This window comes from Anser cygnoides, chromosome Z (genome assembly GCF_040182565.1).
Source record: "Anser cygnoides isolate HZ-2024a breed goose chromosome Z, Taihu_goose_T2T_genome, whole genome shotgun sequence".
In the NCBI taxonomy this organism is placed as follows: Eukaryota; Metazoa; Chordata; class Aves; order Anseriformes; family Anatidae; genus Anser; species Anser cygnoides.
In genome coordinates this window covers 65,640,829-65,666,716 of record NC_089912.1, presented here as the reverse complement: position 1 = coordinate 65,666,716, position 25,888 = coordinate 65,640,829, and the positions used below count along the sequence as shown (strand labels likewise).

Below are 25,888 nucleotides of genomic sequence, written 5' to 3'. Positions count from 1 at the left end.
AGTCATGTGCAGTAGATGACTGTGCTGTAGAATAAAATTTGCTCTTTCCTGTCTCATGGTTAGGATTGAGAAGGAATCTCCACTGATGCAAAATGTAACCATTTCTTTGTTACAAAGACCATTAAAAAGTGAAAAATGGGTCTTGTTTTCGAGGGGCTTTGCAACCTTCTCAGTGATTCAAGGTGGTAGTTCTGAGCAGATACTCCTTCTGCTTCTGCAGTGTTTAAATGAATGACCCAGATGGGTCTGATCCTTCCAAGTTTGTATTGTTCTTCACCAAAGGCAAATTTTGATTGAATGCAGTTTCTCCAGGCTTGTTCCAGAACTATGTGCTACTAAAAATTTGATTAGGCTGTCACTGAAGGATGCTTACAGAAGCCTTTTTTCCAGTCCTTACACCAGCATTCATTTGCATCTGACTCATCGTCTGCAATGTCAGCAGTCAGGTGAAGCTGGCTTGAGTTTCATGTTTGATCTGAAATCTGAAGATCATTTTTCCTTTCGCTAAGGATGCTTCACCCAGATCTGCTCTCTATTCCTCTTAATTTTCCTGTGGTTTGACACTGAGAAGTGCTATCTTTCTTACAGATTGTATATTTGTGTGGCAGTGGCTTGCCTGAGCCTCACAGCAAGTTGTTAGCAGTGCAGGGACAGGAGAAAGCTGTCTTGGACAAAGACTTGCATGTGAAGCACAGTTACATGGTATGGTATGTAGTCGGTGCACTGGAAAGGTGCTTAACAGGAAAAAAAGGCACCAGGAAGGAAATGATCTGGAAGACTCAAACAGTAAATAAACCTGTTTCTTCTAGATCAAATTTTATTTCCTGGTCTGATTGTTTCTAAGTAGACTGAGTTCAAGAACTGCAGGTGAATCTGTTGAGTAGAAGTGAACTGTTTTCTTCCACTCCCTTCAGGAGAGCTTTTACTGAAAGTTGTTAATTGCCCTAGGAAATAATTAAGAAAAATGTATCTCCTCAGGCTCCAGGAGTAAGTTTCCAATTGCATGCAAAACGAGTTAAGAGAAGAACAGATACAAAATAGCAACAAAAAATATTTTTTCTCCCTATGGATTATTGTAATCTGGGAGAGCACGCATGCTTAGACGTCCAGATGTTCATCCAAAGTAAGGTTCAGACTCTCGGAAACAGAGTTTGTCTCCTGCATCCTTATCAACTTTTAAGAATAAGATTGTCCTGATTATGTGTGTGTGTGCGTGTGTGGAGCAGATATTTGGAAACCTTATCTGCAGCATCATTTTCTGACAACCCAGTAAACTGTTGCTGAGAATTAAAAACAATTGCATTAACAGTTGCAGGCATTTTTGTTGTTATTGTTGTTTTCCCTCCAGCAGTCACCATTCCATGCCACCTGATACTATAAATGTTGTCATACATTCTTCATTGTCATGCTGGTGTGAGATGCTGTGGAGCTGTAAACATAGCTCACTTCTCAAATGGACTCATATCACTGCTGTAAAAGGTGGCCATGTATAGGAAGAACCGACAGCAAGTGGAGTTGTTGCATGGTTCATGTTAAAGAAATCTCCTATAACAGCATTAAGGCTGAGAAAAGTCTGTTGCGCTGTTGCAACCTCAGGTATGGAATCGGGAGGGGCATGCTATGAGATCTTTCAATGACTCAACCATAAATGCTTTTTCAATTCATTCCTTTCAAGTGTTCCTAACAAGACCTAGTTGTTTCAACTGCTTCGCATTGCTCACAGTGCGGACCCATGTTATGTTTAAGTGCACAGTTAAACACCTGCTATGAGAAAAAGCTTTAGTTCTTCCTGAATTTTCCTCCTCAGTGTGAATTTCACAAACATGCATGTATTTTTCACAAAGCTAAAGTGGCAAAGGTGATAGTGTTGCCCTGTTTTGCATACAAGTCTGAGCAGAAAGATTAAAATCGGATGTGTTCACTGCTTTGAGATATTTGTTATAAATGAACTCTCTGATTCTTTACATTTTCCTTTGTATTACAAAACATACTGAAGCTTGTGATTTTGCATGTTTGGTTGCTGCCATCTTTCTTTGCAGGTTGGATACCAAAAAAAAAACCAAAAAAAACCACATCATCAGGGATTGTGTTAAGATCTGTAAGATCATGTTAGTGATGTGTCCAGCATCAATAAGAAGGCTACAACAGACACAGTAGTGTATTAAATTATCAGACTGATTTAAGAATAGGCCCTTTATTCTCTTACAGCCTGTGCTCACAGATACCCCTAAGTAGTGGTCTAATCACACAACCTTTTTCCTTGCCTCTCCCATCCACTTCTCCCCTATAGCTCAGGATCTGGCTTTGTGCACTGTCCTGTAGCTGCTAGCTCTAAGCAGGGCAATCACACAGCAGTTGTTTGTGTTTGAGGAGGCCATGTATCGAGTCCTCTTTGGGAGATACAAATCAGAAATGTAGCTTTTGCCAAGAGCTTAACAGCTAGGTCATTTCTTACCTACAATTGTTACCTATAATGATATTTTAAAAATATGTTAGTAAAATACTTGCACAGGACTTGAGAAACTGTTGGTTTTATTGGGGAAAAAAACAAAGTTACCACATAAACTGAAGTGGAATGTGCAACTGCTTTCTGTTGGTTTTAAAACTTGGCTGATGGGACAGATTTTATTCAGAAATAGCCCATAACATTGTGCCATGATCCAAAATCTGGAACTTAATGCCATATTAGGTATAGCTGCAATCATTTGCAATTCTGTTTTGAGTGATTACACATGGGAAGAGGAATTTGAAATATGAACATGGTTATTAGCACATAAATGCAATTCTAACGGTTAGCTAACATCTAATTGTTTGGGCAAACTACACTTCAGTTTCTACCACTCCTAGCATCTCCCAGCACCACTAAGTGAAGTTTTCACATGCTGAGCAACATCATCATATTTGGATTTGAGCTGATGCTATTCTCAGATGACAGCTCACTATTTTCATTAGTAGAGCTAGTGGAATTAAGGCGAAGGTAGGTAGTGTTGTGAAAAGTCTGTTGTATGTAGCTGACAGCAAAGACCTCGTCACTATGTGTGTTCCTTGTGCAGCTTTATCCACAGAACCGTTTTAAAAGCAGTCTGAAATTGCCTCTAAAGGATCCTGAAAGAGCCAGCAAAGGTCCCGTTTGTCTCCTTAGCACCTTGGCTCCAGGAGCAGCCAGAAACTCAAGGCAAACACAGCATGAGCGCAATCCCACTTTAGCTGCCACTTGCTATCCCTAGTTTTCAATGACTGGAAATAGGGTACAGAGCTGTAGCAAAGGGTGAGGGAGAGGGCTCCAAAGGGGTAAATGTCACCAAACATTGCTGGCTGCTACTGCAGCTCTCTGGGTGGGGATTCAGCAGGACAATAAGGACCTGCAAGCAAGGCTTTGGGAAAATGATTCTGAGCTCAAAAGTATCTTATTGTAGCACTGCAAGAGCAGCTACATCAGAGGAGAATGGTATTATCACACAGTATATAGCAGCATTATTGACATTATGTTATGGGGGAAGACTGCCTTCATCTTTTCCACCCACATGAAATTAAAGAGTGGCCCCTTCTGTAATGCAGCTGCCTCAGGCCCGATTGACAGCTTTATGCCTTGCACCCTGTACTGCATGCAGGCTATGTTTGCCTGGGAAAATACTAGCAGAGTTCTTTGTAACTGAATTCCTGTTTATTTATGTGCACTTTGTGGAAGGACAGACATAACAAGGCTATTGCATTCTTATTGGGATCCAAGATAGCATCCTTTGAAAACAAAATAAGGTGCATCTTAAATTTTGTTTCAGGCTTCTTGCAGATTTGAGCAAATGTGCAGGCTCTTGTGTAGACTCTGGATGTGTTTTCAGAAGTCTTTCACGTCAGTATCAGCAAGACACTAGCTTTAAAGAATGGAATGGTCTGAAGGGGTAGTGTTTGCAAACTTTCTTCTATGGGGTCTTGCCCCTTATGCTTTGGAAACTGATAGAATGTGTGTAGCACTCTGTGCTCTAAACTAGTTTTCCCATCACTCTGCAATGCCGAAATTTAAGAGGATATTTATAATAAGCATCATCTGTATGAGCTAGTAAAAAATAATACTGTTAATTGACATTGTAAACATTGTTACTTGTAAATTAGTGAGAATATTTAGGCATGTGCTTCTCAGTGAAATGCTTATTATATTTTTCCATCAGTGCTTTGCTGTGATAAATGCTTTATTAGTTGAACAGGTGAGGATTTACTGCAAGAGACAATTCAGAAATTGAGAATATTCCAGAACCTCTATCCTTTATGCTCTGATTAGAAATACTTCCATGGAGTGAAGAATATCCTCAGTGCTTCTTGTTGCCCTTCAGTGTTATTTACACACTCTGCATTTTACACAGATTAGATGAAGATGTTATGCCCCAAGTGTCTGAACTTCACATAGCAATACAAAATTAGAAACAGTCAATTTTTTACAAATGGGTATAGCTATCCATTGTGACAGAGAAAAAACAGTTGAATAGAATGCAGAATAGTCTAATGTTATCCCAGGTCACTGTAAATGAGATTTACCTGACCAAACATAAATGCCCCGTGTATGGTTGCTCATGTCTCCACTTGTCATGACCTTACTTAAGGTCAGTGAAGAGAAACAGGTGCTTCTGGGGTGCTTTTTAACTCATATTGATGGTTCAGATCAGATGAACTTTCCTGTTCTTCACTGATTATGAAGAGATCCTGAATGCAGAAGCATAGAGGTAGATGGGAAGTGGCTGAGGTTACTGGGCCTGCAGCCTGGAAAAGAGGAGGTTGAGGGGAGGCCTCATCGCAGCCTACAGCTTCCTCGCGAGGGGGAGTGGAGGGGCAGGTGCTGATCTATTCTTCTTAATCACCAGTGATAGGACCCACGGCAATGGGGTCAAGCTGAGGCAGGGGAAGTTTAGGCTGGACATCAGGAAGAGGTTCTTCACCGAGAGGGTGGTTGCACACTGGAACAGGCTCCCCAGGGAAGTAGTCACTGCACCAAGCCTGTCTGAATTTAAGAAGCGATTGGACTGTGCACTTAGTCATATGGTCTGAATTTTTGGGTAGACCTTTGTGGTGCCAGGCGTTGGACTTGATGATCCTTATGGGTCCCTTTCAACTCGGGATATTCTGTGATTCTATGTTTACATCTGGTCAGATGAATGGCACATCTGGAATCTGATTTCAGCCTTGGTAAACTCATAAGTTATGAGTGGAGCTCCTTGGGCCCAACAGGCCCAGCACTGGGAGATTAATCTTCTTGTTTTGGCTTGTGGTAAGAATAAGTTTGACATTTGGAATATGTTTTAACCAGCTTTGCCAGTCCCATGTGCCAGATACAAGACAAAAAAAAAAGGGAGAAAAAAATATATATATCAAAAAGATAAACAGAGTAATATAAATACTTCCTGGAAAGTAAGTCGATATGTGGCCTGTTCACCAACACAAGATTAAAGTAAACATCGGTTTACATGGTTAAAATAACAATTTTATTGGTAGCAGTTCTGTAAGTAATTAATATGTAGCCACAAAATAAGCAGATGTTAATTGATTCTGCTGGGTGGGATCTTCTGAGTTAATTCAGAGGTGCTTCTGAAGGCTCTGAAGTTATCTTGCTGTAGTATGTGGGATGATGGTAGCAGGAGTTCCTTTCCTCTCACAGTCAGCAATCTGATTTCTCTTGCTTTTTAAACTTCTTGTGTCTTGTGTTTCTGCTTGGGATCATTGACCCTCTGAGTCCCATCAGGTGTCTTCTCTATCACCGTTACATGGACCACAGTCAAGTTAGCAATGATGAGAATTTTTTCTGCTTAACCAGGTTTACATTGAACTCCCAGCATACGTAGTTTATACAAGAATCGGAGCATAAACAGAATAGGTATTTTGCAGGAAATGCATAAGTGTGTTTGTTCAGAATTTGAACTGGTGTCCAGCTGGAATTGGGAAATACACTTGCTTTTCCTGATCTAGTACTATGTGTAGCGATTCGTCATGATGTTCTTGCTTTATTAAAATTCCCTTCTGCTTTAGGTCATTGCTAGAAGCTGGGTAATGCAGAATTTGAGCAATCAATTTTATTTTCTTCAACTCTGTACTGTTATCCATTACTGCACATATTGCATCAAAACACAGTTCAGCCCAACTTATGCAAGTCAGAATAAATAAAGGCACTTCCAGGATTGCATGCAGTATGTTGCCGATAAGAGAGTAGCATTTTCCCCTCAGACAGAGAACAGATGCTTCTGATCTTGACGGTAACAAATGATTTATCAGTGAAAAATCAGGAATGGGAAAACAATGGTCAGTCAGTGCCAGGAGATTACAGATTTTTAATTAAACTGCCCATGCGAAGATTGAGCTGGCTGTTATTATCTGGAGAGGTAAACTGCTTCTTTCTAGTTCAGACAGACAAAGATTGCCCTTTTCTCAAACCTTCATGCAGATTATCCCATTGTTTCATACTGCACATAGGTGCAAGTGACTGGGTACTGTTGCATCTAGCTACCGTGAAAGGGTTTCAAACTATTTGTCCTCCTGGCTATTAACTGAAAAGCCAGAATTAAAATAATAATCCACTTTCACAGAGCTGCTAGTAAGCTAAATTGTGTTTCTGTTTTGAGTAATCATTGAATCTCAATGTGTCGAGTGTCTCTTAAATCACATTCAGAAAGCTTGAGAAAGTTGCACTCGTGAGGCTCAATAGTATCTCACAAGATCAGGGAAATACGTTTGATCTTCACTCTCAGACTACCTGCCCGCTTAAATCCCCTGCTTAAGTTACCAGCCATACTCCTCCATATTCAAGGAGAACTGCAGGGCACCGACAGCTTGGGACTTACTTATCCTATCCCATTGGCCTTGCTGAAGGATCTCAGCTCAGGCTAGTTACAAATATAAATTAGGCAATGCTAATGGTTCAGTATCAGTTTTGTTTCCTGCTGTCTACTGCTGCTAATTCTTCTTGCTTTTACATGCCTGTATTACCTTGAATTCCTTTCTTTAGTCTTCCCACCTACTGCCCCGAGACTTTAAATTAGAAACCTTAATCTGCGGTCCTTCTGTAGCCCATGGTTTCAGACTTCCTCTTGAGATGCTTGTCTCTTTTCACAGACAACAGTAATAAAAGGCAGCACAGATCACTTCTTTGTGTAATGATTTAGACATGAGATCAAAGACTGATGACGTTTTCAAAGTGGTGGTGTCAATTCCAGTCAATAGCTCACTGCTGTGCTGTGGCATTAAGCCAGGAGGTGGTAGCCTATGGCAAGACCTTCCCATCAGAATACCCCGCTGCTCTGCAACGCTATGAAATAATGTGCAGCCATGGGCTACCACAACTTGCAATTCCAAAAAAAAATTACCCTCACAGGGTTTGCTTCTGGGAGCAAGCAGCAGAACTTCACAGGAGCTTGAGGACTCTGTGGCCCTGTGTGGGCTTGGCCCTGGGAAAACCATTCGCATCTCTTCAGATCTCTATATCTTCTGAGATGCTTTGGTGTCTCACTGAGTTCTACTGAAGAAGCTATATCATTCAGTGAAGTTAACGTTTGGAAGGAGCAAGCATGAAGAAAGGAAAGAAGAGTTTACAGATATTTCCTGCAACGATATGGCTTAAGCACTGGCTTTTCAGAAACCTTCTTCCTCCCCACAGCACTGCAGTCTGGTGTCCTCCACACAGGAGTGACTCCACAAGTATTAAGGGAGTACAATGGAGGTAGAAGGATGTCCAGAATATCTGCATGTAGAGGCCCTGTGGTGAAGTCTGTCTTGCTAAAGAGTCCAGTTGCCTCCATCAGATCTTTGTTGACATGAGGTGACCTGCCCGAACAAAACTCAAGGTCACCCTGATGCCCACACCCCTTCTTTCCACATAGCTACTGACTTATTGTTGGAGGATGGCTGGGGCTTGGGGCAGGGCTTCCACAGCTCCGTCGTGTCCCGGTCCTGTCAAAATTCATTCTGTTGGTCATTAGTCCAGCAGATGTTTTGAAGCTGATTCTTGGGCGGCAAATGCAGTAGTAGAGTTGTGCAGGGAGACCTTCAAAACTAGTTGAGCAGAATCCCAAATTTTGCTGCTAAATTCCTGCATATACCCCGTGGAAACATGATATGCTCAAGCAAGAGCATTGGCTTCACCTACATCTTTTCACTTGTTTGGACACATCTGAATGGACATCTGAGACTGCTAGTAGTCCGAAGGGCTAGCAGGAGGGTAACTAAACCATGAGGAACCCTTTTTTTTCTTTTTTTTTGAGAAGCAGCGAAAGCAGGACTCTTCTGACAGTGGAATGTAAATAGTGTGGGCTTTTTTTTTTATTTTTTGCAGCAGGGTCTTTGACCATTGTAAATTTTTCTGTGGGCTGCTCCAAACATTATAAAACAGATGACATTCTTCTTTTTGAAAATTAAATAAAGTACCATTCACTCTGTGTGTTTTCTGAATTGCAGATGTTGGCAGGAACGTGTTGTGGTCTAAGCAGACAGATCTGAAGCTGGTTAAAAATCTGGTGGAAATGAATGCAAATGTGCTTCTCACGTGCCTTTAGGTCTGCGTCTCAAATTTCTGCTAGCAGATTTCTGTTTCTATTTGGGTTTTCCTATTAGAAATCATTCCATGGCAGCAGGGGACTGCAATGAAATGCTTATTCTCTCACTCTGCAGAGATGCCTAAAGTTAATTACCCAGGAAAACATCATATTCAACTTACAACTTGGGCATTATGAAGTTTTTCTGGAAATGTGAATACGATGTTTCAAAGATGGCAAATGTTGGAAAATAATATGAAGGATAAAGGTTGCCTCCCAGGCCTCATTACAGTTTGAAAAGAGAAAAACTAACATACTACTGTTTTTAGAGGGCCAGAAGTTTCCTTGGTTGGTGTGGCTGTAGAATTACAGTTACACAGACAAACTTCATAAAATAGTCTCAAATATGGGCTGGTTTTCTAGTATACTTCCAATTTCTCTGCATTTAGGGTGTTTAGCAGATTCTGGAGTCTGTCAGGCATTTAATAAAAAAATAAATCACTTAACCAGTAGTTAGTTGTAGGGTTTCGTAGCCAACCTGCCCTTGTGATGAACAAGTCTTTGCCACCACACTTTTTTTGCTGGGTACCTCGAGATAAAGCAGGAGGAGAGAAGCACTACTACCTCATAGTTTGGCTGTGGCAGTGATATTCTGTGTGTAGCTGAGGCTCAGAGGGAGGTCTGTAAGCACATGCATGCACCCCATTATGGCAAATGGGCGCACATGGTACTGTTTGTCAGATGGTTTCCAAGCCGAATCTCTGTAGGGAGCCCAAGCTGTAAAGTGAGTTTTACTCCTCTTGAGTATTACTCATTTTTATTGTTATCAAGAGTGATAATTCACATGGCAGTAGTGCCGGCTGTCTGAGTCATAGGTGTTGTGCTAGGTCCAGTATAAACATTACCAAAAATTTATTCATTGGTTTATTCATTATAGAACAAGCAGCAGCAGATGAGTGCAAACTAAAAAGAGGTACTTTCCCTTGGGAAACAGTAGGTTTGGCATGCATTTTTGTGTTCTACCTTTTATTTTCAGCAAAGGAAACTGAATTTTCTGTTTGATTCCAAGGCTTTTTTCGACCTCTCAGTTCAGACAGCCAGCTGACAAACAGCAGCAATTCTTTGAGTAGTGGTAAAATGTGCAGATGGCATGTGTCACCAGTGAGAAAGTGTTTGCCACTGAATATTAGTGTCAGCAGGCCAGAAACTGCTGCTCGTCAACCTTGTTGGCCCTGTTAGTCTTGCAGGTGATTCAGAGCTGCAGCTTATGTTGTGTTGTCCAAAATCTCCTTATGTCTGAAGGATTTGTGGCAGGTGATTAATAAAAACGGGCTTGTATGCTCCAAACCTCTCTCTGTCTGTCTCATATATAGGCACGCATGCTTACAGCAAACTGGAGCATGATATTTCTAAAGGACTTAATGCTGTAAAGGCAAGTATATATATCTACGGTTTAAAAAGGCTAACATATACTTTTTTTTTCTTTTTAAAATTAATGTCCCATCTGGAGGACTGCAAATTTAGCTAAACCCACTGAATTTTATTTATGCATTGCCAGTAGAATGAGACAGAGGTCAGCTGTTTTGTTGCAAGTCAGTGATTATTGTGCTTAGTGCACAATAGCTTTTGCCTTTTTCTATCTAGTTTCAGGGACTCAGCTGAGATCTTTATTATAGTTCCTGTGTCACCTGTGCCTTGTGTGTAACTGCATCCTTTGCTTATGTTTCACATGCTTGCTTTCTGCATTTTAAAGTGCCATGGCTGAGAGCTGGACATGTTTTCAAACTCCATGGAGCTAGAGCTGATTTCTCATTTCTGCACCTGTGTTATGGTCTTCTTGAATTAGCAGGATTATCATTTAAGGACAGCAGTCAAGAAAATCCCAGCAGTTTCCCTAGAGCTTCACAGAATAATTTGCTGAGACTTGAAGCCTGCACTGTGGAAAAAAATGTTTTGAGAAACCTCTGAAAATCAAGGAGACTGGATAAAAACAGAGTCTGTTCAGTAACTTTGCACAACTCTTACCTCTAGATACTCTCGAATGCTTCTCAACCGAAGGTAGTCAAAAGCAGTGCCGAATCAATTAAATCAGATTACATGGGGAAACAAAACATGGGGATTTGAACAGCTTGGGCAATGATTTCATGGTCACAGTCTTCAAACTCTGGAGTAGAAGGAGGAAGGTGACTTGATGCTGGATGGGTAGTCTTGGTGGAAGGACAGCTGTTGCCTTGATGCTGTCTCAACAGCATTGGCAGGAACTGTAAGAAGGCATGTGCGAGTCTTTGGGCAAAATCCGGAGACGTGCTGCCAAACAACAGCAATTTGCTGTGGGGAGATGAGCCAGACCATGGAAGGAAAAGAGAACCCGTATCGCGGGCTAGGGGTAGATGGTGTGGCTCTTGGAAAACAGCTAGCAGCGGTGGCCAAAGAAGCCAGATGAATGTGATTTTTAGTGGCCAGTTCTACTAAACCAGCTTTGTGTTTCCAGCTCAGCTCTGGCAGAACCTTCCTTGAAAGTCTTCTCAAACAAAATGCATGTCAGGGATCTGTGGGTGCGACCCTGTGCTGTGTGCTGATCCTAGAGTGAGGTCAAGCATATTTTAAAGTAGGAAAAGAATGGAGAAGGACAGTACTTGTGTTTTACATATGAGCCGAGAGGGGATTATTCATTACCTTTGGAATCTGCACATAGTTTGTTATGATGTAGGCAGTCAGATCCATGCCTGCAGCAAATAAAACAACGAGGTAGAGCCAAGTGTGAGATTGGTTCAGTGTTTTGCTTTCCATTTTTCTTTGTTGTAGGGAAGAAGAAAAGAAGTTGTAGTGCTGACAAAGAAACAGATCAACTTGAGGAAATCTTGTCTGAATTGCTTTGGCAAGGAACAAAAATTGCCTCTGCTTAGCCTAGTACAAACCCGTTGTTTTTCAATGGTTTAACAATGATAGCATTTCATTTGCCCATTCTTCAGTGTGCCATTACAGTATGGCATCATCCTGTATGAAAATCCTGGTGTTGAAAATATCACTGAAAAAGCCACAGTCTCATCTCACAGATGTAGACATTTCTGGAGTAAAATTCTGGTATTCAGCTGTGCAACTCTTGCTAATAGTGACAGCAGCATTTATTGCTTATTGTACATACTGTTTTTGTAAGCTCACCTTTGTGAGGGGTGAATTATGAATTACTGATGATTCAGTCATGACTTCCTTCCTAAATTTGTTTCTAAACAGTCCTCTGGCCACACAAGTTGCTTATTAGAGGTCTAAGGGTCAAATATACCTCTTTTTAAGAACTCTGAACTCTGTTGGAGTTCTCTCAGGGCTGCATATGATCTAGTCTTTATTACCTTTTATTTATTCCCATTGTTACCAAGCTTTTGGATTTTCATTCTCTGGCAAGCAAGAGTTACTCTGAATAGGAATCAAAGATACTTTATATCTTTTAGGTTTAAGTCTTGCAGATGTTCACTTTTTCAGTAAAAGATTCAGGACTACCAGCACGTCTTCAGGAAGGTGTTTCATCTGCGTGTGACATGTGTCTGATCTGCACAAAAGTATTGGCATCTTATGTTGCATATTTTCCCACATATCGCTGTGGGTTTCTTCTAAACAGTATTATATGTCCTAAAGAGACAAAGTGCTGAATTCTTAGAAGTGCTGAACATCGATGCCTTTTTTTTCTTTTTAAGTTAGAAGGTATTTTTATCATTTCAGAACCCCTGAAAGATGCATTATGAGAATTTCAAAACATTCCAGTTTTGAAGACAAAACTTTAACACTGAGCAAAAGAAAGGGATGAAGGCAAAGCTTTAACAGAAGGAAAAATGAGTCCTTTTACTCTAGCAAAATACTTTTCCTCAACTGTCTTGTTCCCAAGAATGTTTTACTGCATTTTTTTCCAGAAACATAGATTGATTCTTCTCTATATTTTCTTTTCTTTGTGCTAGGGCATACTACATTCAAACCTTGAAGGCTGACTGCTGCTTTTCAAAAAAGACAAAATAAAATGCTTTCATTCTAAGAAGTGCTTTATTTCCAAAATAGCAAAAGCAATAACTTTGTAGTCAAACAAACAAACAAAAAAATATCTTTCTAATTCTCTTTTTCTAATTCAATGTTATTTTCAAATAAAAACAGAAGCTTTTTCAGTAGGCAAAAGCTATTTTTTTTAAATATTCTACAGAAGAAAGACATGCATATCAAAATACTTGAAAACAATCCTAAATTCATCATTTTTAGCCTGAAATCTAGCCTTTTGATCTCCATGGGCAAGCTGCACAACTAAGACATTCTTTTTGCATGCAGACAGAAATGTATCCCCAAGAATAGTTTTTAAAGGTGCCACTTTCTAAAAGAAGTGGTTGCCACTTGCATAAATTGTTAAGACCCATGGCAGTTGCATGTCAGCCCAGAGATCCAGCCTGCCGCATGGCCTGTCTCAGAGAAGATGAGCTATGCTGAGTGAATGTGCTCTGCTGTGAAGTCCCTGAAGGGCATCTTGGCCTGATGTTATGGCTACAAGAAAATAGAAACCAGGAGAGTAAAAGGCACAATAGGAACAAGCCTCTTGGGAGGCAAAAGAAATGCAACCCAGAAAGCCTTTTTCCGTACTGAAAAAGCTCCTACAAAGGCAGCAGCTGAGCAGCAGATGGTGAATTGTGTCTTGGAGGGTGTTATTTGCCAGGCCCTTGGCTTTGCTGAGTACACAGCAGACTTTCAGAAGGAAATAATGGTCAACAGCAGGTTCTTGGGGAGAGGTGTAAGAACAGAGCTAGGAAATAGGAACATCTCCTTGACATGCTGTTTCTGAGCTGTAGGTGGCATTTTTCTATTTGAGAGCCCGGGATTAATTTTCCCTAAATGGGTTTATCCAGCCTCTTCTGGAACCTCTCTAAACATTTCCCATTTACAATTCTGTGTGACAAATGCCCCCCTCAGCTTAAACGTGTCTTAGATGAAAAAAATCTTTTGTAACCTCGCAGCATTTTTAAAGCTCCCTAGCTCTTGTGCTAGAGCAGACAGCAAATAGGCAGAGACTCTCCAGTTTCTCTGTGCCATTTGCCACCTGCCCTATGTTGTCTCTCATCCATCCTTTTCAGGTGCTTATTACATAGAAGCTGCTCTTTACCCTGAGTCACCTCTCTGTGTACTTTTTCTACTTCTGTTCCCTATTTTTGGGAGCAGGAGGCCAGGAGACAAGACATTACAAAGTGTTCAATGTGTAGGTGTGTTGTGGATTTACAAAACGGTACTGTAATTTTTTTTTCTGGTTTGCACTGAATTACTGTGTTCTGCTATTTTTTGCATCAAGTATATAGTAATTTTGCATCCGTTTTACTAGTGGGTTGACTGAATTCCTCCTGTAGTTTTTGAAGAGAAAAGAGGGAAGAGAAAAGAGAGCCCCATCTTGTTAACGTGCTTTTTTTTTTCCCCTCTATTTTCTTTTTGGTGGGTACTTTAGCATACATCACAGTAACCACTACAAATAATTTTGCTAGGTTTGGACACAGGGGCTTACTCTGGTGTGGTCTGTAGTTTCTGGAAGTGGTCTAACCAATTTCAGTGCATACAGGAGACTTACTGGGATATGAACGTAGTCTGAATGGCAATGCTGATGGAAAGGATGTTTTGGTCCTCCCCTTACTTCACTCCCAGGTTCTGCTGAGTCTCTGGGAGACAGGGAAATGCCTGTCAGAGTCAAACATGCGCTCCAGAAAATGGAGGCAGTGGTAAGAAAGAGAGGCTGCCCCTTCATTTCATTTCCCCATGCGCTGTTTCTTGTGCAAGAGTGGCCTCCCAGCTGACCTTCTGCATGGTGACGTGACCATTAGCATGTCTGTGTCAGTACAGCCAACACTACCGTATGTTGCTTGGCCCAATGTGCTTCAAAGTTCGCTTTCCTGCGATGTCTCCAAGGGCTCTGATCCCTTGGGAACTTCCCCTCATGCTTTGAAATATAATGGCTTTTTGTAATGCTTATGACGCAGATGCGTGGTCTGAAGATGGTACCGGGACTGAGAGAAATTTTCCTGCCACAGATAGCTATGTAGCAGCAGAGTCCAAGAGATTCTCTGTGTCCTTGCCCTGGGCTGCTGTCTGCACACCATATTGCTCCCTTCGGACAGGTCTGAATGTGACTGGAAAAACCCTTGATCTGGTCAGTTGTGCCCAGCGACGGGACGAGAGGCAACGGGCACAAACTGAAGCACAGAAAGTTTCAGCTCAATATGAGAGGGCACTTCTTTACTGTGAGGGTGACAGAGCACTGGCACAGGTTGCCCAGAGAGGTTGTGGAGTCTCCTTCTCTGGAGATATTCAAAACCCACCTGGATGCCATCCTGCGCAATGTGCTCTGGGTGATCCTGCTTGGCAGGGGGGTTGGATTGGAGGCCCTTCCAACCCTGCCCATTCTGTGATACTTTTATTTTCTGTGTATAATTAGAAGCATGGGTAAGATGGGCTGCTTGTCATTCTTCCCCACCAGGGCAGTGCAGCTGCAACTCCATCTGTGTAGACCAAGCCTGAAATGCAAAATTCGCTCTGGGCCTTTCTCTGGAAACCATTGAACATGCTGACTTCCCAACAGCTTCAGTAGGGGCTAAAGGATTCGGCACCTCAAAGGCGGTGCTTTGCATTTCATCAGATTTTGCTTCCTAGCAGAAGGGTCTTGGAATTAGCAGAGATTTAATTATGCCAGTCTTAGTGTAAGCAGTTTACTCAGTTACTGGTTTTGTACCAACTTCCCATTTTGTTTGGTTCTTACTGAATGTACATCCTGCCAAGTTTTGAACTGAAACTTGAATGTGAATGGATTTAGGGGTTTTTGTTTGTTCTGCAGGCTTTAGTTTTCAGTGTGGTTTTGTGTGTGTGTGTGTGTTTGGTTTTTTTTGAACAACTTGAATCTGAAATCATGAGTCATCTCTGCACCTTTGAGAGAGTTGTTCTGCCTTCAAGCTGTGGTGTCTCACATGTACGGGTAATTTGGATGATGTATTAGTGTGTGCAGTGCACCTCTCATATCAATGGAAGTGGATTTCAGTCAGAATTAAAGCTTCCAGGGTGGAATTTATATAAAGTTTAGAGCTAACTTGCATACGTTATGCTCTTAAAATGACCTGAGCCCAACGCTGAATCAGCTCAGCCTCCAACTTTGGTTATGGGACCTGGAACTTGTACCCGGTTTGTAAAAACATTTATGGTGCTGTGCCAGATGCAGTCGTAAAATCACTTAGTTTTTCTTTGTCAGGCAGACAGAAATAACAGGGAAAGTCAAATGAGTGGCATGTGGTTTGCCTCAGGCCAGCAGAAGTGTAGCATTTCTGTTCTAATTACCAGTTTTTGTTATGCAGGTTTCCAGACTACATTGTACTAAGCATCATCTGTGTATTAGAGGCTGTGCTTTGCCCTTCACATTCTGGGACTCCAAACCTTTTTCTTACGGCTCTGTTTCATTTCTTCTCCCCTCTCTTTCCATATCTCATTTCTTACTCTCAATCGTTTTTCAATACAGCCATTGCTTGTGATGCAAAATAACCTTTTCAGTGTACTATCACTCATATTTTGATATATTCTGGTATCCTAACTTGTCACAGCTGCCCTCAGATGGGGACTGGATTTTCTTGTTTCATAATGTATTTGGTTTTGATAAACACCCTTCCCCTTCATTCCTGCCCACTGGCAGTGCAGAAATCTGCCATTTGAGCATCGCTCTCAGCCTGTGCAGAGCAAGTAGAGCAGTTGTTTTCTCATGCCTCCCATGGAAACAAGGGCAGAATGTTTCAAGCATTTATTGGGCAGAAGCGTTAATTTCTCCTGTAGGCACTGAGCTGAAACTCAGTGTAACAGTGCTGCTCTGAGGTTATCGTTTGATGTGGGAAAATGACCTTTTGGAAAAGCACTGGAAGCATGAATAGTGAAGAGACTGATGGCATCAGTACTGTCTGCCTTTTAGGTTACCTTGATGTGACTTTCAAGGTAAGTGGTGGTGTGACCCTTCTTAGGCATGCTGAAATTCATTCAGAAGTCCCATCTGTGGCACACAGCCAGAGGTTTCATGAGTCTGCAGGAAAGAGAGGCAGAAGCTTTCTCCCTGACACCCTGACAATCACAACTGCAGACCTAAATCATACCCTCTGCTCCAGACAGCTCTGCTTGTTTGTGTGATGGAGCTGCACAGAATAAAGCTAGAAGAAAGTCAGCAGATGGGTCAGTGAAATCCAGTCTGACGTTTCTCAGACTTCAATCTTCAGCTTCTTCAAGCAAAATCATTTCTGTGGAGGAGCAGAAGTTGTACTGTGATCTTCCTTTTTCTTCTCTTCGGGAGAGTAAAGCCCCTGCCAGGCTTTCATCCACTGCAAAAAGGGATAATTGTGCTTTCTTCCATCCATCTGCACACGTCGTGGCAGCTGTCTCTTTGGTTCATCATTCTGAACTCTGCTTTACTGGCTGTTGACTAGGGTTCCTGTGGGTCACAGTAATACAAACAAGACTTGTCAGTAGAAACAATGCCAGTTGTCACTTGATCAAATATTTGTATTTAGTTATTCTCTAATAAGTTTGAGCTCTGCAGTGCTAACATTGCCATGCTTGCTGGCGTGGAATTAGTTTTAGAATGTAAGTGAGCAGGAAAACAAAACATTCTTGGTGCTTTCAGTCTGTAGGATTAGAGATTGCATCCGTGGATCCTCTTGCGTATGCTTGCATTGTTATTAGAAATCAAAGTTTAGGCAAGAATCCTCTTACTGATTTGGTGTTTATTCTTTATTCTTTAGTGTTATGTAGGCTTTAAACCTTTAAATTTGATCTGCTTTACAAACTGTAAAAGTTTACTGTCTACCAAATCAAAACATTAGAACTCATCCTGTTATCAGAAGTCTCAAGGGATTTCAGAAGCTGGGTATTACAAACCATTCTTCTAACATTTATTTCTGTTTTCATGAGAAGCTGTTCAGATATTAGAGGGGGAAAAAGTATTTATACCATGTAAACTCCTTAGATACAGTGCTTTTTGAACAAGCTTAATTAGAAAGAGATGAATTAGATGTTCCAAGAGTATTTTCCAAGAATAAAACAGCTGTTACTCTTTCCTACTTCTCCAAACTGAAGGTTGTTTTTGGAGGAATTGGGGAACATATTTTGTCTCAGAACAGGGACACCTGCCAGGTTGTTTTTGGATCCCAAATTAAGGCAAAACTTGCAATAATCTCACCCGCCTGTGACTGTAGTCAAAGTAAGCCTCCTGAACCTGGACAAACAGCTTGTGTTTTTTTTGTTGTTTATTTGTTTTGCTTTGTTGGTGGTTTTATACTTATTCAGTACAAGTCGCCATTAAAACTTCCAGTATACAAGGGTTTTGCAAGGTGGGAGGGGGAGGAAGGAGAGACCAAGGATTTGAGGTTGAGTCAAACACTCAGAAAAGTTATGTGGTGTCACTGAGGTTGGACGGTAAAGGTTATTAATCTTTAATTTAGATTTAACTTGCTATTAGATTCACTCTGAAGTAGAGCTTAAGGCTGTATTGATATTTTTCATACTCATTGCTTGCTGGAGTGCTCAGTATTATCTAGCCGACTTATGCAGGAGGAAAGACTTGTGCAGCCACTTTGCATTCGAGAGTGATGAGACCTGCTGTGTGGATGTGCTTGTGCACAGGCTGGGCATGGTGGGCGTATCACCTCCCTGGATTTTGGCAGGTTCAGCAGCCCAAAGGACCACACCATTTGCTCCAAAGACTCAGTGGACTTGTCAGCCATCGAACTGCAAAGGCAATGTGGGCAAAAACTGCCCTGGACCTCAGGAGTGCCCTGGGCTTCAGAGAGCCCTTAGGAGTCCATCTCTCAGCGGCAGTGTGGAAATCAGGCTGGCAAATAGAATAAGGACTCAAACTGTGCTGGAGTTAATGAATTACGAGTCAGATGTGTCATGCAATTTCCCTGCTGGACGCTCAGCCTGTGGCAAACACAGGCTTGTTTCAACTTAATATCACCAGTGCTGGAAGTTGTGTAAGATTTAATAAATGTCATCTTCGCTGTATTTTAAGACCATAAAAATGGATATTCACTGTATCTCCACTAATGGACAATAAGTTTTTATTCTGTTGGAATTTAATGGTGTGTCTGATCCTTAGATGCAGAAAAGAAGCACAGATCTGGCTTAAGCAGATCAAACAGGATATATTTCAAAAAGTAGAAAATGAGAATGTGGAAAGAAGCAGAAGGGCAGTCTGGGAATTAGACAACAAGAAGTGACTGATACGGTTAGAGATGTAGTGGTTCATCTTCTTCATGAACCACTGGAGATCACAAAGCGGAAGCCTGTACAGAGATTAATGAGGCTTTAAGCAGCTTCATGGCCATGCAGAAATCACCTTTCATTTACAGATCTTCTATCATAAGAAAAGTAGTCTGATGGGATATGTCTATGATGCCAGTCTAGCTAGTTGGTGGCCAGCAGGATACCCAGAACTGAATGTGTAAATAAGACACATGGATTGCTGCTTCTAAGAGTAACCAACAAAGAGCCAGAAGAAGTAGAAAATGTTTTTAGGATGGACAATAAGGATTAGGATGCCATGACCTGATGTATGAACAAAGGTGCTTTTTTTTTTTTTAAATGTGAGCCATTCTCAAATACTCACATAAGATTAATTTCAAAGAGAACTTCCTCTAATATAAATGAATACAGCCAAGGTAATTCAGGTTCTGTAAGAAATGCGAAGCTTGCAATGAGTTGGAGGTCCACAGAAGTAATTCCTGGCTGTCAGTTTATATGTAGTAAACTCTTTCTGGGGCACTGCAGAGGAACAGATGGACACAGAATTTGGTCTGTTTGCTTCTCTTACCCATTTAAATAAATGGTGGATTTCAAATGTGGACCTGCCTTAGCTTCTTTAAATGCATCCTAGATAACCTTCATCCAAGTCTCCATCTTTGCAGAACTGTGGGAAGAGGAATGAACCAGTCCTGCTCAAGCCCAGGTTTGGACTGATATAATAAGATAATGATACTGTCCTTTCCCTTGCTTTGTCCTAAAAATAAGCTATTTTAATTTTGTACCAAAACTATGCTAAACTATAAGACTCTGTTCCGGAGGCTTAGCACCTTTGTCACTAAATCCTGCTGAAAGCATCATTTATTTTCTTTCAAAGAGATAGAGTGCTGGCTTTTTGTGTGGGTGATGTTCATAATACAAACTCTTGTCCTATTTCTCAATTCTTGAAAGAGAATCAGCCTCTCAGCCTTCTCTCTGCCTGAGCAATGGCATGGCAGGTCAATTTCTTTGTAGCTGTAGCTGAGGAAGGAGGTGAAAATTTTGCTTGGACCCTTGTGTCACAGGGTTTGTGTTTTAGCAGGAGGTAGGAACCAATGATGTTTCAAACCGAAAGACCTTGGGAGGGCAGGGGGGAATTCAAAGAAAGCAAATCAGAATCAGAAAAAGGAAAACAAGCTCAGCATGTATAATGTTTGCAGATAATTTACTTCAGTAGTTCAGTTTTGATTATTTGAGGCTGAAATTCTCTGGTAATGAGTGTGGGAATACTTCTGTTCCCTACAGCACAATTTTTTCTTTAATTAGAAAAGTCCTTTATTCAAACTGAATTTCTCTTACCACACATTGCAGTTACAATATGTGGCTGTGCAGCAGAGTACTTAAGGGTAAAACCAGCATCTTTTCCTCTTATTTTTGTTTTCCTTAATTTCTAAAAACTCACCATGTTTTCAGAGTCCATTGCTAATTTATTGTTGGAAATATTGCAGTCTACTTTGAGGAACAAACTGCTCTCATTACAGATGTTACTTTTTTGGCATTATTGTCAATGTGTTCAGTAATACAGAATTGGACTCAAAGATTTTTATTTTTTTCCCTCCCCTTTTTGCCTGACATACGCCCACTAATTCCAGCCCTTCCTGTCTGGAATAGAAGTGCAAATTGCAAAACTTTGCCAAGGCTGAAGCTGTTCCTCTCCCTTCTCCCACAGGACTCTGCTTCAGTTTCCTGTGTGGAAGTGATTGAAAAATTCCTGCCAGAAAATATATTTTGACAAAAAACCCTGAACATTTGACCAAAAGAAATATTATGTAAAAAAAAATACCTCCTTTCCACTGGACAACAGAGATTTCTACTGAAAATTAAAAAAGTTGGCTGAAAAGCTTGAGTCAGAACTGTCCTAATATTGCCTCATGGTGAGCAACGTGGGAGTGTGGGAGATGCAACGTGTCCAGGGAGCCATTTGTGTAAAAAGGATGAGACACTTGAGTGAAAAATCCCATTAAGTAGTGTAGAAGCGCTTCCAAATACAGCCTAGGAAAAAAAAAAAAAAAGAAAAAGAAAAAAAAAGCCAAAATATGTTGGAATTTGAGGAAGATTGGAAGGAAGGAAGAACAATAATACATTTTTTCAGTTTTCCACAATAGGCATTGAGAGACCCGGCGCCCCTCCATTTTCTGGCCGTTTCTATTATTTTATACAGTAGCTCTTCATGAGAAAGTATGAATGAAGAGAACTTGGCTGCAATCACTTTTTCTGTGGTAAAAACTAACCTTTTTAATCTGCATTTTACAATAAGCATAACTCAGCTTGCTTATTTCTGATGAGAATTTCATAGTGAGGATTATTTGTATATCCCAAGGCTATGTGAATGCACCCGGGAACTGCAGTTCATCACATTATCAAATGTGCTACAAAATGCAAAAATATATATATATATAAAAATGCTATAAACTGTTGAAAAACGAAACAAAAAACCACACACATACATTGTATGTATACATAGCTTGAAATCTGATGGATTTTAAATGAAAAACACTTGCTGTTACATTTGGGAGTCAAAAAAGAACAGATACAATGAGCAAAATTAAAGAAGTACTTAAACAGCAAAGAGAAATTTGCCAGTTCTGAGTGCTCTGAAGTAAATCTAATGTGAAGATAGGTGACATTTTCTTCCAGTTAGTCTCATTATTTCCTTTCTTGCTGTACAGCCTGTGGAGAATGAAAGTACAAGTGCAAAGTGTGAACTCAGTAAGTCCTGAAAGTCTGTTGAATGCTGTTTGAAAGTACATCTGCATGTGCTGGAAGCAGACTCGGACAGTCAGTCACTTCATCCCAAGCGGCACTGGTGAGCACAGTGCATTGTGATTTTCGTATTTGGTTTCACCCATAAATTTACACAGGTACTGCATTCCTCATGAAGACAGAGCAGGAAATTGAATTCATTAAAAAATATTTTCCCCAAGTAGATTAGCATATGAAATATAAAATATTAGTCTTCTCTTTTTTAGGCTTATTTCTTAGAGTTCCACATTTCTCAGGGTTAAAACTGTGATAGTTTTATTCATTAGCTCTATAATGTGTAGGGTCTTTACATTTCCAATTGATAGATTGTGTAATTGATAATTTGTTCAATGTATGATTTAGAGCACGGCGCATGTGCTCTTCTTTGTCATTCTGGACAGGAATGAAAACAACTATTCCTACCTGACAGCCAATCAGTCAAAAATAAAACAGTTTCAGGATAAACAAAGCAAGGCTAGAGGATCTTGTTTAGAAGATAAACAGGTGCCTGTTTGGTTAAGGCAAAGGATTTCTTGCTACAGGAAGTCTTTGTGGAAGAAAAACAATTCAAGAAGCTCCATTCTGATGGAGCTACTTCCACCATAGCAGGAAGTCCTGCTGCAAGTATGAGTCCTAGCTGCCTTATTATGTCCACGCCGAATTACCAGGCATGCCAAAACTTGGTACTGGACACAAGTTTTGAATGAGATGGATGTGTAGGGTACAAGACATGGTCATTTTCACTTGGTTTCAAGTCCCTTTCTGGGGAGTGAGAGCAAGTTAAGTGTTTTCAGTAGAATTATATGTGGATAGCCTCTGTAACCATGATGAGGCTTTTGTTTGGTTTTTGTCTGACACAATATTGAGCTGCCAGAGGAAAATGATCATAGCCCTTTAGTATCTTCAGATTTATTCCTTTTCCCATCATCCTACTGACTGATGTTAAGCATAGACATACATGTTGGCAGCAAACTATATGTATTACACATAGAAGGTAGCATCATATATTCCAGTGCACTGCACTGTTGAATTGCAGTTGCAGTTCTAACAGTTTGTGAGTGATTTGGCAGTGACACAGAGTTGGTGTAAAGAAAGAAGTTTGAAGATACATTTGAGGTGTATTTAGCATCAGTGAGTGTTCATGATAAAGGAGGAAGCTGAGTGTTCGTGATAAAGGAGGGAGTGTCCCTAAATTTGCTTTGACTTACAGGAAAGAAAACATTTATGTAACACATAGACAGAGCTGTATTTAAGATACTGTTCGCAAGAACCTTTACATCCTCTTGGACTGGTGGCTGGGAATAATACTGACTAGGGAATCTAGTTTAGTTTATTTTCCTTTATTTTCATCTTCTTTTCCATCTTTTTTCCCCACATGGTGTTTGCAGTACCATATGAACAGCAGCTGCAAGAAAAATAAGGGCAATGCATGCACTTATTTCAAGCTAGCAACATGGATAGAGGATACCTGTATACTGAAACTGTCTGGAAATAAGGAGTACTTGGGGATGTTGGTTACACATTGACCGACACCCTTAGAAAGATAAGATCTGGCCTGGTCACAATATCCTGTCTCTGTCCTGTACTTAGGGAACACATCAAGGCATCTCTCTTTACCGTGGAGAATGCAGATGGCACTAAAATGCTGTGTAAGATGTAATGGTATCAATCTTATTCCATATTTTAGCAATGATGTTTTCATCCAAGTTTCAAACTCTTTTAGAATTTCCCAGAGCACAAAGTTCAAGTGAAAGGAAAGATTGCTTATAAATCTCTTACTTCACCGAGGAATTTATTATACACAGAGCAGGCAGTTTTGTTTAAACAAGTTCTATGGCAGCTAGAATTTAGGATCTGTGAGAACTTCTGGAGCAAATTGTTTATTTTTTATTTTTGCTGCAACTTGCAATCTGTCTAGAATTATAATACTTGAAAAAACTGTCTGTTCTGCTGGATCCTCTGAATAAGAATAGGAAACAACAGTAACACAGTATCACCTCTGCCTTTTCTGTCTTTGCAGTCTTACTAGCATACAGATTTTTAATGTACTTTTCAAGTCTGCAGTACAAAACGAGAGAAGGAAGCATTCTCTTGCCTTAAGAACCACATTTTAGGCTGAGGTTAAAACAGAGCCATCATGAGCCATCTTGAGGTCAGAGCTGAAAGCAGAAAAATAGCAACAAGCCCTCATTATGATTCAAAGTGCACAGTCAGTGGCCTAACAGGTACTCTATTTGGTAACAGTGCTGGCTTATATTTTTCCATGCCATCCCATCAGTTGCTTGTGGGGACTCACCACTGAATTAACGTGTGAAATGACTGCATGAGTGCGCCCAGTTAGTATTGCCAAGCTGACCATGAAGGATTGCGTGTGACTGTATTGGGCTTACATGGCAAGGTTTTGGTAGCAGGGGTGGCGTCTGTGTGAAGAGTCCAGAAGCTGCCTCATGTTAGATAAGGGCCAGTTTCAGACGACTTCAAAGGGACCCACTGTTGGGCAAAACCAAGCTACCAGCAATGTTGTTCGCACCTCTGTGAGAGCAGATTTAAGAAAGGGGAAAACCTGCTGTGCCACAGCAGCTGGGAGAGAAGAGTGAAAACCAGCCCTGCAGCCCCCCAGGTGAGTGCAGCAGGAGGGCAGGAGGTGCTCCAGGCAGGCAGCAGCAGTTCCCCTGCGGCCTGTGGAGAGGCCCCTGGTGCAGCAGGCTGTCCCCCTGCAGCCCACGGGTCCCACACGGAGCAGATCTCCACGCTGCAGCCCGTGGAGGAGCCCCCGGTGGAGCAGGTGGATGTGGCCTGGAGGAGGCTGCGGCCCATGGAGAGCCCCCGCAGGAGCAGGCCCCGGGCCGGAGCTGCAGCCCGTGGAGAGGAGCCCACGCAGGAGCAGGGGGTCTGGGGGGAGCTGCCGCCCGTGGGGGACCCGTGCTGGAGCAGTTTGCTCCTGGGGGATGGACCCCGTGGTACGGAGCCGTGTGGGAGCAGTTGTTGAAGAGCTGCTGCCTGTGGGCAGCTCCCACAGGCTCAGTTCGGGAAGGACGGCATCTGTGGGAGGGACCCCACGGGGAGGAGGGGCAGAGAGGGACCGTGAAGGAGCGGCGGAGACGAAGTGTCAGGGACTGACCGCAGCCCCCATTCCCCATTCCTCTGTGCCACTCGAGGAAGATGAGGTGGAAGAGGGTGGATGGGGAGGAAGGTGATTTTAGTTTGCTTTTAGTTCTTACTGCTCTAGCTTGTTAATAATAGGCAATAAATTATATTAATCTCCCTATGCTGAGTCTGTTTTGCCTGTGATGATAACTGTTGAGTGATCTCCCCGCCCTTATCTCAACCCTTGAGCCCTTTCCATCATTATTTTCTACCCCTTTCCCTTTGAGGAGGGGGAGTGAGAGAGAGGTTGTGATGGAGTTCAGCTGCCTGCTTAGAGTTATTCTTGTTTTATTCAGAGCTGGTATCAGTTCTAGCTGTAGGTTAGCTGTGCTACTCCAGGGTGTCAGGAGCTGTTGAGGCATGTTGAATTGTGAGTTGATGATCTGAAAAGGTCTGGAATGTCTCCCTGGTAAAATGGACCCCCAGGCATCTCCTTCATGTTTCACAGTGACTTCAGTCTAGATGTTGAGTGTGGGAGCAGCCTTTATCTTCCCAAGACAGAGCAATCTGCAGCCAACAAATATTAAAGTGCTGTCTTTTATAAACCTCTTTTAAGGAACAAATGTTAAAACTGTCACATAAAAGTTATTCATGTCTGAGATGTCTTTCTTCAGGTGAAGAGACATAAACATGGTCTCTTCCAGAAAGTAAGGGACATCAAAAATTTCCAGGTTTTCTGCATAAAGTGCAGGAGGCATCTCTTGGACCTTGCCTCACGTAACGAAGAGGAGACAAGCAGGAAGATAGTAATTACAACTAGAAGAAGGCTGGTGCAGCTAACTGTTTCTGTTCAAATTCCATTATCCATCCACATGAAGAATGAAACACATACAGACATGCTTCAAGTAGCTGCATATACTCCTGGAAAGTGATATGATGATAATGATAAGGGTAGTAGTAGAACTACTACAGGTAAGCGTTTATTGTAGAGGACAGGAGGAAAATTTGTTTCACCCCTGATCTACAGGAAGACTGGCAGGATTTCTACCTTAGGAGGGTGGGACAGGGAAATTATAGTGCTGAACTTAACAAATGATGTCTGCAGAATGCCAGCTGGTTTGGGATGTCTGTTGTGGCATAGCTGACTTTAGAATAGAGTTGTTATGGCAAAAAGCATTAAGACTGAGAAAGCAGATGTTCCATATTGAGAAACAGTAACATTAAAAAAATAAAAATAAAAT

General features: G+C 41.4%; 1 protein-coding gene across 4 annotated transcripts in view; it reads left to right on the top strand.

Moving 5' to 3' along the window:
* The window catches only part of ADAMTS12 (ADAM metallopeptidase with thrombospondin type 1 motif 12), a 171,468-nt gene that overhangs the window by 38,688 nt on the left and 106,892 nt on the right, over positions 1-25,888 (top strand). Inside the window, exon 1 of one of the 4 annotated variants that reach the window (XM_048051246.2) lies at positions 25,467-25,619. The exons of the other annotated variants lie outside the window; for them this stretch is intronic. Within the exon in view, the coding sequence (XP_047907203.2) occupies positions 25,581-25,619 (39 nt within the window). The 5' untranslated portion in view covers positions 25,467-25,580. Of the gene's footprint in view, positions 1-25,466; positions 25,620-25,888 lie in introns of those variants that run through there. 4 annotated transcript variants of the gene reach the window in all.